The sequence below is a fragment of the Gadus morhua genome, chromosome 18, assembly GCF_902167405.1.
Source record: "Gadus morhua chromosome 18, gadMor3.0, whole genome shotgun sequence".
NCBI lineage: Eukaryota > Metazoa > Chordata > Actinopteri > Gadiformes > Gadidae > Gadus > Gadus morhua.
Genome location: NC_044065.1, coordinates 16344908 through 16359877, shown reverse-complemented (window position 1 = coordinate 16359877; position 14970 = coordinate 16344908). Strand labels below are relative to the sequence as shown.

Here is a 14970-nt window from a genome sequence, read left to right as displayed (position 1 = left end):
CTATGTTATTAAATGTTGGTGTGTGTCTGTGCGTGTCTGTGTGTGTTTTAATATAAGTGTGTGTCCAAGTTTGTATCTGTAAGTTTCATTACGTGTGTGTGTGTGTGTGTGTGTGTGTGTGTGTGTGTGTGTGTGTGTGTGTGTGTGTGTGTGTGTGTGTGTGTGTGTGTGTGTGTGTGTGTGTGTGTGTGTGTGTCCTGGTGGAACAGCCTCGTTGTTTTCACAGTCAACAGCAAGGGAACAGTTCTCCTATTCACACACAGCCCCCCATCTTGCGAGGCACTAGGGGGGTCCGGGGGGGGGGCCGAGGACCAGGGCCTAGGGGGGGAAGGTGGAGGGATTGAACCTCTAAACCAATTTTAATGAAGCTGTACTGTGGCCTGAACTGCCAAACACACCATGCTGGTTTGTTTATGTCTGCACAAAGGTGTGTGTGTGTGGTTGTTTGTGTGTTTGTGTGTGTGTGACAAATGCATGTGTTTTTATATACAGAGTTTGTCTGATTGTGTCTCCACTTTAACCTGCCCTCACCAGCAGGCTAACATAAAAACATGAAATGCTCTCACCCACAGCCAGAACATAATCTTCGACGCTCTGGAAGAACCCTTATTGACAGGCTGTGTGCTTGGCCATGGAAACCAATCAGACACATAAATCAGAGCACTGACCACCAGAGGGTGCTGTTGCTAACGTGAGTCCATCTCCGTCGGTCAGCGCACCGGGGGGAGTTAAACATACAAGGGAGGCAGACGGCAGGCAGGAATTCCAGATATGTTGACCGCAGCTGTAGAAAAATATAATTTCTCACGCATACAGAAGCCTGACCCGTCCATCCAGCCTCGGGAGAAGAGGAGCCATCCAGATGTGTGCAGCTGCCCAAGGGGCAAGGCCCCTGTGATGCTAGTTTGGTGGCTGCCATGCTAGCATAGCAACAGTGAGGCTAGCTTTGTGGCTGTGATGTTAGCTTAACGGTGGGATGCTAGCTTAGCACGTATGGTTCTATCACGTAGTGGCTGTGATGCAAGCATAGTCCAATGTACTTCAGACCGCATCCAGGATGTTCATTCTTGTTAACAAGCTCATCTCTGCCAGACAGAATGTTTTTGAACAGAGGCGTTTTGTTTCCCCCACCTCGTCATACTCCTCCGGACAACCGACCGCTCCATCACCTGGGCTGTAGTGTGCGTCGTACAGATGGGGCTCAGGACCTGGGGACACACACACACAAACACACACACACACACACACAGTCAGCAAAACCAACACAAGATGCTAAACTAGCAAAGCTGTTCAGGGGTTATAAAGTAAAACTTTGGTCGAATTCCTCCAGCTATAAAAGTGTATTGAACAGAACAATATGACGGCCACCTCTTTAACAAACCTCAGGGTCTCGTTAAAGTTAAACAGCAGGTGGCCATGTGAACACCAAGTGAGCGGTCACCATGTGACCAAATAAAAGGTTTACAAATGGTAACAATGAGTAGGGGAGAAACATTAGTCTCCCACTGGGCATAGACCTCCCTTCAACAACAAACACATTCTGGAGAGAGTGACGCTGTGTGTGTGTGTGTGTGTGTGTGTGTGTGTGTGTGTGTGTGTGTGTGTGTGTGTGTGTGTGTGTGTGTGTGTGTGTGTGTGTGTAACTTGAAGGCAGGTCTGAGAATGGAAGGGCAGGTTTTAGTATCACAGACTTGGAGGAGGGGGTGGGGTGGGTGTTTCTGTGTGTGTGTGTGTGGGGGGGGGGGGGGGGGGGGGGGCAGCCAAATAGGTTTCTGCAAGCCCCCCCCCACACACACAGACTCAATCCCACATGTCCACAAACACACCTAAACACAAATTCTCTCACACACACACAAAGACACACACCCAATGGTACACACACACACAAACAAAGACACACACCCAATGGTACACACACACACAAACAAAGACACACACACGACTGGAATTCAATGGAGACAAGAGTGGAGACATTCCAGTAGAAACATCTGGTGTTGAAACTGCACTCAGACTGGAGTGGGGCATAGCACTGTTCAATTATCATTTATAGAGTAGATCGTCATAATGCGTGTTATCAATAAAATGTATACAGTGAATGAAACAAATAAAGTGAGTGGAGCCACTCCCACACAGGGGCGGAGCCACAGACCAACTACAGTGAGCCGGGCCAGAGCCAGACCCAGTTGTGGTTGGCTACGGCGCGGGTCAACACAGGAAGCGGGCGTCATTACTGATGATAATCCCTTGGTGTGTTGATGACCTCATTGTATCCCTGGGCGACCTGTGTCATGATGATGTCACGGTGGCCAGGCTGGAACAGCGTGGTTTATTGGGGATCTACTCGATCATTCACATCGGTCTGACCAATTGCATCGAGATTCATTTTGGTCTGGCCACGTTGATAACACCCCTTGAATATTGAATATGAACTGAGAGGTTGTAGACCACGCGTTCGCAAATTGGTCGGGAAATATCAGGTTAACATTCACCCCCAGAGGAAAATAAACAGCAGCCTGGCTCGGAGAGGTGCATCGTGGGAAATGAGAAGGCGGCGGTGGAAAGGAACACAAAGGCTCATCAAATATGGATGTCAGCACATTGGCTGAGGGGAAGATTTAGAATCTGGCTTCTAGAAATACGCTTCTGGAATCGCTTTATGTAGTACTTTATATCTATTGTCTCTAAACTTCTTATAGAAATTCAATCATTTATCTGTGTAAATATATTTAATATTCTGGTGTTCCCACATCCTGATTAACTTTCAACAAATTGATAACTGTACGTGAGATACATGTTCTACAGGAGGGGGGCAGTAGTATAACAGGAGATACAGTAGTACTACAGGGGGGGGGCAGTAGTACTACAGAGAATACAGTAGTACTGGGGGGAGTAGTAATACAGAGGTAGTACTACAGAGGAGACAGTAGTAATACAGAGGTAGTACTACAGAGGAGACAGTAGTAATACAGTGGTAGTACTACAGAGGGTACAGTAGTACTTGGGGGGGGGGGGGGGAGTAGTAATACAGTGGTAGTACTACAGAGGGTACAGTAGTAATACAGTGGTAGTACTAAAGAGGGTACAGTAGTAATACCGTGGTAGTACTACAGAGGGTACAGTAGTAATACAGTGGTAGTACTACAGAGGGTACAGTAGTAATACCGTGGTAGTACTACAGAGGAAACAGTAGTAATACCGTGGTAGTACTACAGAGGGTACATTAGTAATACAGTGGTAGTACTACAGAGGACACAGTAGTAATACAGTGGTAGTACTACAGAGGGTACTGTAGTAATACCGTGGTAGTACTACAGAGGGTACAGTAGTAATACCGTGGTAGTTCTACAGAGGACACAGTAGTATTCAGAGTGTGGTGAAGTGCACTGACCCCCGCTGCCGATGGTGCTGATCCCACGGTGGAAGTCCTCGAAGCTGATCACCCCGAGACCGGACGGGTCCAGGAACCGGGTCAGGTCCTTCACCTGCACACACACCACAACACAGTACCTTAGTAACACACACACACACAAACACACTCACACACACACCACAACACATCACCTTAGTAACCCCACACACACACACACACTCACACACACACCACAACACATTACCTTAGTAACCACACACACACACACACACACACACACACACACACACACACACACACACACACACACACACACACACACACACACACACACACACACACACACACACACACACACACACCCTAAAAAAGAAGATCCTTAAAATAAAGACACCACTTGGTAGCATTGTGTATTGAGCTATACAAGTGTCCCATGGTGCTTTAGAGGGCTGTTCGGTTTAGATTTTAGATTAAGGAACAGAGTTGAATTACTTCAGCTCGCTCGATAGTTAGAATACGAGAATACATTGACGTACTTGGGTTACTTTAGAACATTTTTGCAGCGTGAAATGACATCTTTCATTGCATTGTTACCGTGTTCTTGTTATTGTTACAGCAGAAAGGAGCTTTGACCTCCATTTAAAAAAAAAAAGCCCGGTTGTAAACTGAGCAGGTGAGTGGTGAGAATAAGTTATTTGTGGATATATTCTGCTACTGTAGCATATAGGAGAAGACCGCTGGACACAGCGCCCATTCTATTCATACTGTCACATTAATATTGATTTGTATCTCTCCTCGCTTCATGGCTGTGGATTATATTTGTAGGTTGCGGAACATATTTGTTATTCATGAGTTGTATTCACTTGCACAACCAGCCGCAAGCAAGCAGGGCGAGCTGCCTTGCTCAAAGACTCAAGAACACTATTGACAGAAGGAGACAGAAATCAAACTACCCTCTGAGCCACTTTCACAAACAACACAAAACACACACACAGCCCTGTGTGTATTTAGTGTATCTTTAGCCATTCGACAATGACCTCCGTGTCCCTATAACTCCTGCTGGAGTCGGTAACCTAGCAACTGGAGGTGCTGACCAACCAGATAACAGACACGTTATGTCACTGCATCACTAGTTGGCAGGGCACCCAGAACCCAACATACATGACACATTTAAAATGAGTTATTCAGACAAGAACCAAATGCATTAAGTGAGAAGATATATTTACATGGTTAAATCTATCAACTTTGTCAAGAGAGATTGTTAACACATGTATCAGGCCTGGAAGCTGCAATGCGTGAAAATGAAGTTTTATCTCAACGATAACTGGGTTTTCTGGAAACATACTACCCCAAGCATTCTGGTTTCTTTACATAACATTGTAACAATCGACACAGAAGTCTGCTGTATAACAATCTTGTGTTGGACTAGGATTAACAATTAACTACTAAGTGTTACATTAAAACTGCAGAAGAGGAGCCAGTGATCCAGAACCATCTTGGACAACATCAGGAAAATATAGAATTATTATATATAATAATATAATAATAATATTATATATTTCCAGACATAGAATCACTGTACGTTTACCTCCAGATGTAGAATAATCATGTAGCCTATATTTTGCAGATATCTTCTATATCTGGAGAATCTCTGGTGGCGCCAAGCAATCACAACAGGCCCGCTGAAATGATAGAGCGAGCCAAATGTGGTGTGTTGAAGTATTTCACCAACTCATCGTTAGGCTGTCATGTCCCCCACGAGTCTGTGGCACAGCGCTGGGAGACGCCAGGCCGCAAGAGGGCCGAGGTTTCAGTGGTTGGGCTCCTTCGGTCCCAGAGACACTGAGAACACAATAGTCTGCTGGGGTAAAAACACACTACTTCCATTGGTTTTAATGAGCAGAATTGTGCAATGTAGGTGTCTGATAAGTTATGATTACCTGGTTGGACTATAAGATAGGGTGGGTTAGGTTAAGATTGGTAGGGCTGGGTTAAGATATGGTGGGCTGGGTTAAGATTGGTTGATTGGGTGAGCCAGAAACGATGCAGGTCGGAGTTAGGCCGGTTTGCTGTTCTGGGACAGAGCTATTCAACCGAAGTGAACTCATCTGCGCGACTGGATGAAGCTTTGAGCAGGGGATTATAATAAGTGTATTCCTACAGTGTCAAATCTGCACAGCATGGTTTTAACCATTAGATACTTTTTTTTACAGTTTACTACTGCTGGCTGAAGTTGTGTTTGCATTGTATTGTATTGTGTTATATAGTTTTGTAGTGATTCCTGAAGAACTGTATTGATAATATTAGGACACCAATTTGAAATAACCTGCCAAGGGCCTACAGATGTAAATAAGCGCATAAAATAACTCCTTAGCTTATTTACATATGTAGTCCCTAGTCATTTATATCTGTTCTTAAATCTATTTAAATCTGTAGTAATCTGTAGCCAATTACAATGACGTGGAACCTGAAATGTTAATCAATGTACAGCGGTAAAAATAAAAATAAAGTGGCCTAAGTGGTGGTAGGGGGATGGATACGGTGAGCTAGGTTAAGGCAGGTTTGGCTAGGTCAAGCGAAGATAAGATATGGGATGGCTAGGTTACGCTATATTGGATGTCATGTTATTATAGGGGTCTTTGTGAAACTAAGGTGAGCTAGGTGCAGCTAGGTTAGGCTAGGTTCAATTATTTTGAGGTAGGATGGTCTATGTTGACCTAGATTTAGTTAGGTTATATTTTGTAAACTAGGTTGGATTATGTGTAGCTAGGGTGAGCTAAATTAAGACATTGAGCCATGTTTAGAAAGATATCATGTAACAGTAAACTACGCTGATTTTGTGATAAGCTATTAAGCTACACTGTTGGGTGTTCGGCCATGTTGGGTCTGATTAACAGCTTTCGGGCTGAGTCTCCCGAAGATGATTCACCTACTTGTGAAATTCTCTAAACCTCCAGTGACTGGTGGTGCTTGTTGACTGAAATCTACCCAGATGCAATCAGAGATAGATAGACGGAGAGAGAGAGAGAGCAAGATAAAAATAGAAAGACAGGGACAGCAACAGAGACGGAGAGAATAAAGGGAGTGGGCCTGTCAAGAGGTGTTGACACTGACGTTTTTGGAGTTCAAAAATGTAAGTCGTTAATTCCAGATTCCTCAAGACCCTCTACTAAGGTTATCCATTGAGCTCCAGAGAAGCCAAGACCAGCATCTCAACCTTGTATCCAGGGCCAGTAAGCCTGGCCATTAGCAGAACCGTGACCTTGATTAGCTTGTGACATTACCTTTACTAGCATGTGAACCCTTTTTTAACCTAACCAGCCTTTGCCTACCTGTGTGCTACAAGACCACCTCAAATCGTACTTCTTTCTTCTGACAGGGGGAAATAGACTTGTGACGCTAGGGAGACATGTGGTTGGGGGTGTGAGCATGTTTCCAGGGCCTGGTTGGTATTTGACATGCTGACACTGACTCATGTAGGCAGAGGGTTTCCACACCTCAAAGCAGAGGAACATCTCACACAGGAAATAGGGCCTGCTCGCTGTTCCATCCATGTTCGTCAGACACAGGAAGGGCTATGCTGCCATAAAGAGGATTCCTTCAGTTAAGCTGTCTTTGCATTTTTACACAGAACCTAACAAAGCTGGCGTTATGCCTGTGTGTGCTTTTTATAACATATGTGTTGGCCAGCGACATTGCTTTCTAAACAGTTATGGCGGGCAAGCTGAGTATTAAGGTGCTTTTGCTGGCCTTGCACATTTATATGACTCTGCAAACGCAAGCAAAGTTGCTGAACATTGGATCCAACATGTTGATGCGTAAAGGTACAATGGCGGAATCAAGGAAGCCGAGTGTTTGACCAGAAACATGTTGGAGGAGAAATTGAACAGATAAGAAGGTATGCAGACCGTTGTCCATGCTGTTGGTTAGCTACTAAGTAGTGTGTTTCTTCCTCAGAGCTGATGAATCCCCCGAAGATGGATAGCAAACATAAACATAATCAAGACGGCGCAGCCCTCTCCCAGCATGCTGGTTCACCCCTGTTACACTGACATCAACACAGGTGTGATGCTATGTCCACTGCTGGCTTAAAGGTCAAACAACAATGGCCCATCATCCCGTGTTTGTATGTTTTATACAGAAGGCGAGGCAGAATAAAGCCACAACATTCCCGCCTTGAACAAGCTGGGTAAAAGGGGCTTTAGTGAGAGCTAGAGAGATAAAGACATTCAGGTCTAACGAGAACATTTTATAGGGAACATATTAGGACAAAGGAAAGCTCTGCAGGAGAGGTCGAGGGTAGGGGTTGGTGGTTAAAATAATGAAAGTGTGTGTGTGTGTGTGTGTGTGTGTGTGTGTGTGTGTGTGTGTGTGTGTGTGTGTGTGTGTGTGTGTGTGTGTGTGTGTGTGTGTGTGTGTTGCAGAGGAGGTATTTGCATCAGAGATGTAAAAGTAATCTAAGGCTAGCCATAAATAATTTAAAGCTTTGAATATTAGTTTGGTTTCCACACGAATATCGAATCATTTGGTGGAGAAAATAAAGTAAAGTTAATCATAGGGCTTATCCTTCATTGCCTGTAACGTAGCAGAGGGGAGACCATTGCTGCAAAATCTCCTTTTTATCAACTGATCATTTTTTTTTCCTTTTCATTCCTTAAGTGGTTCAATTGGTAAAACGAAGTGGCTCGTCAATGGCTTTCGGATCCACTCATCAGTCGGAGGCCTACTTGGTATCAGCAGAGCTTCACTGCAGTTTTTTTCGACACACACGGTTTACAAAGTAGGAGATTAGGCCTCCAGTTATCAGGCAAGGCAAATAGGTGGTTTGAACTTAGTGCAACGTTTTGAATGAATTTCCCAGCAGGAATAGTCTTATTTACCCAGTGTTCAATTTCAGTCGCTATTATGGTGGGCGGACACCCAGCACGGTGTTATCAGTAGGCAAAGCTTTTTGGTGTCATTTTGACTCGTTTGAAATAGCTGCAAAAATGTTTATTATTAAAACCCTTCTTAAACCATTAACGCCCTGATGGCTGAGGGGGGGTTAATAGCTTGCGAATCGTCAAACTTGAGAGCAGCTGTCAAGAGCCCCACCTGAATATTCAAATAATGTTTGAATATATATAACTACAAAACAAACAAATCCCGTATTTGGCAATTTTTACAATGGCTAAATTTACCTCAACCGAAGCAATGACATGAAAGGTTCTCGGACATCTAGGACACGAGGTGTCCATTATCATAATAGACGATGCCTTAGAACCGTCCGACACGCAGCGGAGGACGGTTGCCTCCGCGAAGTCCATTAATTCCTGATAATGGACACCTCAAAGGGCATTATCCCGCTTATACCACGGTCACCTGCCAAAGAAAATAAATTAAGACTTCATTTATATTTTCATGCGTTTTACAATCCAAATATAACGTTTTTCACAAGCCATAACTTTGTTTCCCTGGTAACGCCTGAGGGTTTGACTAATGGAACAATCATTACCCTCCCGTAAGGTTCTTATGCAACGGAAACGTTGTTCACTCCTCCAGTAAATAGGACGGACTTAAGCTACGAATAGGCAACGGGAGGTATTCTAGTCTGCTCAGCTATGAGCCAGAGAGCTAACATTATCATTGTACATATTTATAATTCGTCCCAGCCTTTGTACCAGATACTCTAGGGTTCTATAGCATATAACCGCGTTGTCCGTTTACAGTTTAATTAATATATACCAGCTCTCATTTTGAAGACCGAATCACCACGCCATTCGTTTCAATGGGAATCGCGACAGTCTATACTTTCAACATTAAGTGTACATGATTTGAAATTCGTCCGAGCCTTTATACCTCAGATACTAGAGGGTCTATAGCATATAAACGCGTTTTCACCCTTTATTTTTTCATTTTTCACAATTTACCAGCTCTCGTTTTGAAGGCTGAACAGACAATTTGACTGGAACTACATAGCAGGTGTCCGTATATCAGGGGTTAATGCACACCCTGCAGCCTATCAGAATTGATAATTCCCCCAGACCATGGTATAAATATATTTTATCACTGGGATATTCAGACGAGATGTAACCTAGCCTTCTACCTTCAGTTCCTAAATGTTTTATTTATTTTGTAAAAAAAATAAAGCGTTTAATACTGAATTGAGATTCAAATACTCAAATACCAACGACGGATAACTGAACATTCGAATATTCGAGGGGGGATTCAATTCGATATAAAAGGAAACCAGCAGTCTGTGCAGGACATGCATGCAAATGCATGCAAAGTTCAACATCTATCACCAGTCATTAGCAGTGGCTTACCGCTGAAAGGCATTCTAGATGGAAAACACGCTAACCTTAGCTCTGCCATTAAAATTGTGAGGAAGCAGAAACTCTTATTCCATTATATATTATATATATATTTGTGCCAATGCCCTTCTTGGGCCATCATAGAGAGGTCTGAGTCATCTACAAGTCACCACCAGAAGATAGTGAAAGTAGCAAGCAACCCTGTCCTCTTGACAGAATACAGTAGACAATGATTCTAAATTGGTTCACATGCAGCAGTTCTAAGAATTGCTTTTGGCTTCCTCTAAAATGTGATTATTTCATCTAGCCTTGGTTGGCACATGGCTCTTGTTTAGTTTACCGGGTCTAAAAGTAAACTGCAAGGCCTCCATGGCTCGCCCATGGAGCCTTTGGCGAGGCCCAGGGACGGAGTAAGATGTCTGGACACGGTGGTTAACGAGGCAGAGCCCACAAGCACCCACATCCTTCACAACATCCATCAGTGAGAAATCCTTCATAGAATAACATCCCCTGCTCCCAACCCCCTCCAGGTCAAGTCTAGGCTGGCCATCAGTTGTCGCTTGTTTTAACTCAATGGTCTCTCTCTTTAAGCAGATATGCTCTGAAAATAAGTCATGGCCACTCAGATTTCACTACAGTAGCCTGCTTGTCAATGTGGTTTGTTTTGGTTTTAACCATGTAATTTGGGGCAGTTTATAAAAGTCATAAGAATTCATGTTATTCCAAATACAAAATATTGTCACTTATTTTTTGTGTGCTCTCTGATACCTGTATTTTGGCGGGATTATAAAAGAGATTTTCTATTGTCAGAAAACTCTGGAACCAATCGGTAAATCGCTGTTTGGTAGTTCCTTGATGAATGATGAACCAACCAATCAGAAGCAACAAAAAAAATGTGCCTCTTTGTATAGATTCCTATATATTCCTACCACTCCATCTATACATGCAGCAGGTTTGACAAATAGTGTATGAGAAACCAGATCACAGATTCATGAAGACTACAACTATAACGGTCTAGCATTTATACTGTGAAGAAAAGGATGACAAGGTCTGCACAAGCTTTAGTAGGCAGTACGGACCTGCTGGCCTATTATACATCATGCTGTGGAAGGGTATACAAACAAAACACATTTACTGTGATGAAAACGACCAGACACAATTTTCATTCTCAACTTTTACCGACCATGGATGTATTATGATAACAGCGACAGGCGTTACCAGCTGTGACTGCTCGTCACAGTGTCGTAAATGTGTTAGGATTGACCGACTGCTAGCGGTTGAAATTGAACTTGTAGGAATTTTATTGGTTGGAATGCAATGCCCAAACATTCTGACTTTGGAACAAATGCTTGGTCTGTTTTATAGGACGTTTGGGGGATTCAATTTCAATATAAAAAAAACAAATAGTTGTTAGAGGGAGGACTGGTCAACATAAAGAAAGCTGTTCATGTTCTGCTGAAACCTATCATGAAAACCTGTATGGAAATCATCCAAAAGGCAACACTCAAAACAGAACCATTAAGGTGTCAATCGTGGCGCGAAATCATTTGCATAGTCAAAAATTTTCATTCAAATATTCAGGGAGGAATGTAAGGCAACAGGGTTGGCCTGTTATCACATGTGTCTTTACATTACGGGTAGTTTGTGTGAACTCGGCCAGGAAGTTGCTGGGTTTGTTTGTTCAACTGAGTTTACCACTTTTGACCTTTCCTCTTATTTATTACACGGCTCTTCTTAATGCTGTACTCGAATGGGCCATCCCGACTTCAGGCGGCCAATTCTTTTTTGAGAATTGACCGTTGCTAAGCATATAATGTCCGCTGTCAATTCACGGCTTTCATATCACTCCGCAAGTAGCCTGGTATCAACCCGAGCGTATTCGGTTGCTAGGCGACGTCAACATCTTTGGTGAACTATTTCTCTATTGATCAACACTAGGAATGGTAACAAATAAATTGTAAAAAGACACACCATGTGAAGTTATTTTTTCGTTTTGGCAAGAAGCCGTGTAATAAGCGGGATCATTTATAGAACGCCGGTCATTATCGAAAATAAGCCTTATTTTCCCGATAATGACCAACATGCATTATACCTTACATAATCTATGGGCTTGAGTGAAACCGTCTTGACTAAAACAACAGCACTTACAAAGTGTCAACCTCTATTCTGTGCATTACGGAAATATGTCCCGTATATAAATATAGATATGAGTCCCAAAATATTTAATGTTTGGGATTTGAGAAGATTGTGATATAGATAGAGCAGTCATCTACATATTGTCAGGTCAATATGAATGTGACGTGTTGCTCCCATTGATCCCAGTGTTGGTGCCCACCTCCCCACAGAGCCACTTGGAGCACGTCAACAGAGGACATTCCTCAAATACAGACGATACAACTCCAGCGGGCTTTTGTTTTCTGGTAAACGAAGAACCCGGACCCCGTCCTCCCCCCTCCCCTCCACTACGAGTCACGAGAGAGGAGGAATCCGAGAGGCACCTGAGGAGCTCACCTTGCTGTGAGGAGTGACGAACCCACCCGTCTCCCGGGGCAACTGAACATCCAATACCGGTGCTCGGATAGACACGCAGCAATCAATCTGCGCAATCCTGGTCACCGAGCCTCAACAAATCTTTCCAAGCCTTAAGTTACAACAAACAAAGCAGCACAGGAAATTAAACTCATCCCCAGTATCTCAGACCAGATATATCTGGAGCGCTACGAGGCAGCCCAAACAAAACTCAAAAATCCATTCTCTTTCTGGCATGAAGCACAGGGTCACAGGCAGGTGACCGACAGTACCTGACCCGAACAAGCGCTCTGACGCGGGACAAAAAGCCATTCTGCTCTTGATCCAGCCCAAAGCCCAGCCTGGCTGGCCGGAAGTGGGGGTGGGGTGGGGGGGGGGGGGGGGGGTCCACCAACACACAACACAGGCTTTGACGTGGGGAGGCTGGATTAAAAAGCATGATTAGTCAGCCAAAGACACTGTCTGCTAATCTGGGAGCTTTTAAAAAAAAGACCCTACTCTTTCAAAACGCACGCTCCCATTCAGCAGGATTGTATAAAAAAACTGTTGCCGAAAAGGGTACCCACAAGAACAAAAAAATGCACATGGAGGGTTGGCAGGACAGTATTACAAAAAATATATTTTCCTATCAAACTAGCACCACTAGCCATCATTAGGTCCATTCCAAGCAAATTCACAATGTAACTAAATGAGGAGTGTGCGTTTACCAGCAATAAAAATAATAATAGTTGGGGAAATAGCCAACATGTTATCACAGCCAGCGCAGGTGAACATTATTTCCATTGGGAGGTTATTTGCACAGGTAGGGCACACATGCTGGACGCATTACCCCTTGGTGGAGTCTTTTAAAGAGGCCCGCCTCACTTCGTCTGCAGTGATGTTGTCGGCCGTCTGGCCGCCAATGACCCATATGGAAACAATACAAGGTGGGGCAGAGAGACCATAGCCATCTTATCTCTCTGAAGAGCACCTCAGGAACACAAAAGGCCTGTAAGACTATTCATGGTTTCACACAAAAGGAACTAAAGAGGCTGTGATGCTGCTGATGCAAGTGCTTCAAAGGCTGCGAGGGACCAGAATAAAGTCCTCACGTCATCTCTCTCAGGCTATGCAGAAAACATGCTGTTTAACCTGGGAACATTTCGGGATGGGGATTTTGCTTCAAACCATCCTTGGTGGCTCCGAGGAAGAGCTTGGAATAGGAATGAGTGTCTATGCAAGTAGTGGGGTCCTGCTGAGGCCTGAAGCAGCAACAGCATGCGAAGAACCCAAGAGATTAAACGCCAACCAGGACTTATGGAAACGGAGACACTGACATGTGGGGGGTTGTACAGTGCTGACAGACTTCGTTAGCAGTAATATGCCTTTGAGGCCACCTAAACCCTAACTCCTGAAAACTCATATAGATTAGGAGCTTATCCCAGCGTGGTTGTAGTAATAATACGTGCCAGTATTAGCCGAATGCAGTCCGAACTAACAGAGCCCTCTGCTTTGTGGGATTCACATAAAAGGAACAGGGAAGCATTTCAACAGCGCTTTTCAGAATACTACAGACCCTCAAAATGCTTGCGCACACACACACACACACACACACACACACACACACACACACACACACACACACACACACACACACACACACACACACACACACACACACACACACACACACACACACACACACACACCTCAAAGGGAGCATTTAATGGTGAGCTGCGTTGCTCTATGACACTTCAACAGGCCCCTTGAAACCCTGCAGTTACCGGACAACCTGCTCCACTGCCTGGATAACAGTCCCAAAGCAGTAATTCACCCACTTCCAGCACCCATGTGGCTTTAAATCTTCTTCCCCACCATCCACCACACATGCAAAGCGATAATTCCAAAATGCCAGCTCCTTGGCACAACATTGCGCACACAAAAAAAAACGTTGAACCTGTGTCAGAACCATACAACGAATTGGAAATGATTTTGAATTTGAAGAGGAAAGTGCCATTTGGCGAAAACATATTTACTTGAAGCAGACAGAACAAGAGCTGTGCGAACACAAAGTCCTTTGACAAGTCAACTGAGAGCTGCCATCCTTGCATGTGCTAAATCAATAGGTTTATTACGATTGAAATGTGTTTAATCCCAGTAACACAACATTAAAAGATTATCCATGAAGATAAAAAAGGCCCACGCCGCCCTAGGGTGATTATATGCTCACCTTAATAATCTGATTTGATTGGTTTGGTCTAGTGGGGTTCATACAGAGCACAGTGTCACCAGGCAGGTAGCACTAGGCCACTGGCCTATGGCTACAGAGCTGTGTGGCTAAATAAAGCGTACCAGAAGTCTGCAGCGTAGCAATAGCTCAGGTTAGGTTTCCTCAGGTAAACCAACCCCCTTGTATTCTCCCATCGCTGGATGTGACCCAGCATTCAAAGCTAGATGCACCCCACGGTTGCTAAATAAATTATCCGTTCTTTTTTGCTACTTGTCTCCTGTTGAAGTTAAACATGTTTAGGTCAGTTATTGCAGGGTATTTTCATATTGCCTTCAATGCCTGACCTTGAGCTCCAGATCAATGATAATGAACTTTTCAAACAAAACTGTACTTTAGTATAATGTGATCAGGCTTGATAACACGTGGTGATAATGAAGAACACACCCCAATAGGAACAGCCTATTTAAGAGGTGTGGGTGTTAATTTCCCCCACCCCTAGATCACACTTAGTCACAACTCTCAAATTCAGTCTTGCTGTTATCTGCTTTGTTTATTGGTTTCCAACACAG

General features: G+C 44.0%; 1 protein-coding gene across 2 annotated transcripts in view; it reads right to left on the bottom strand.

Annotated features, from left to right (window-relative positions):
• LOC115531003 (RAB11 family interacting protein 3 (class II)) overlaps positions 1-14970 on the bottom strand; it is a 38911-nt gene that overhangs the window by 20813 nt on the left and 3128 nt on the right. For both annotated transcript variants that reach the window (XM_030339940.1, XM_030339941.1), the window contains exons 2-3: positions 3389-3482; positions 1132-1208 (exon numbers count right to left, since the gene is read on the bottom strand). In XM_030339940.1, coding sequence (XP_030195800.1) covers positions 1132-1208; positions 3389-3482 — 171 coding nt within the window. The remainder of the gene's footprint in view (positions 1-1131; positions 1209-3388; positions 3483-14970) is intronic.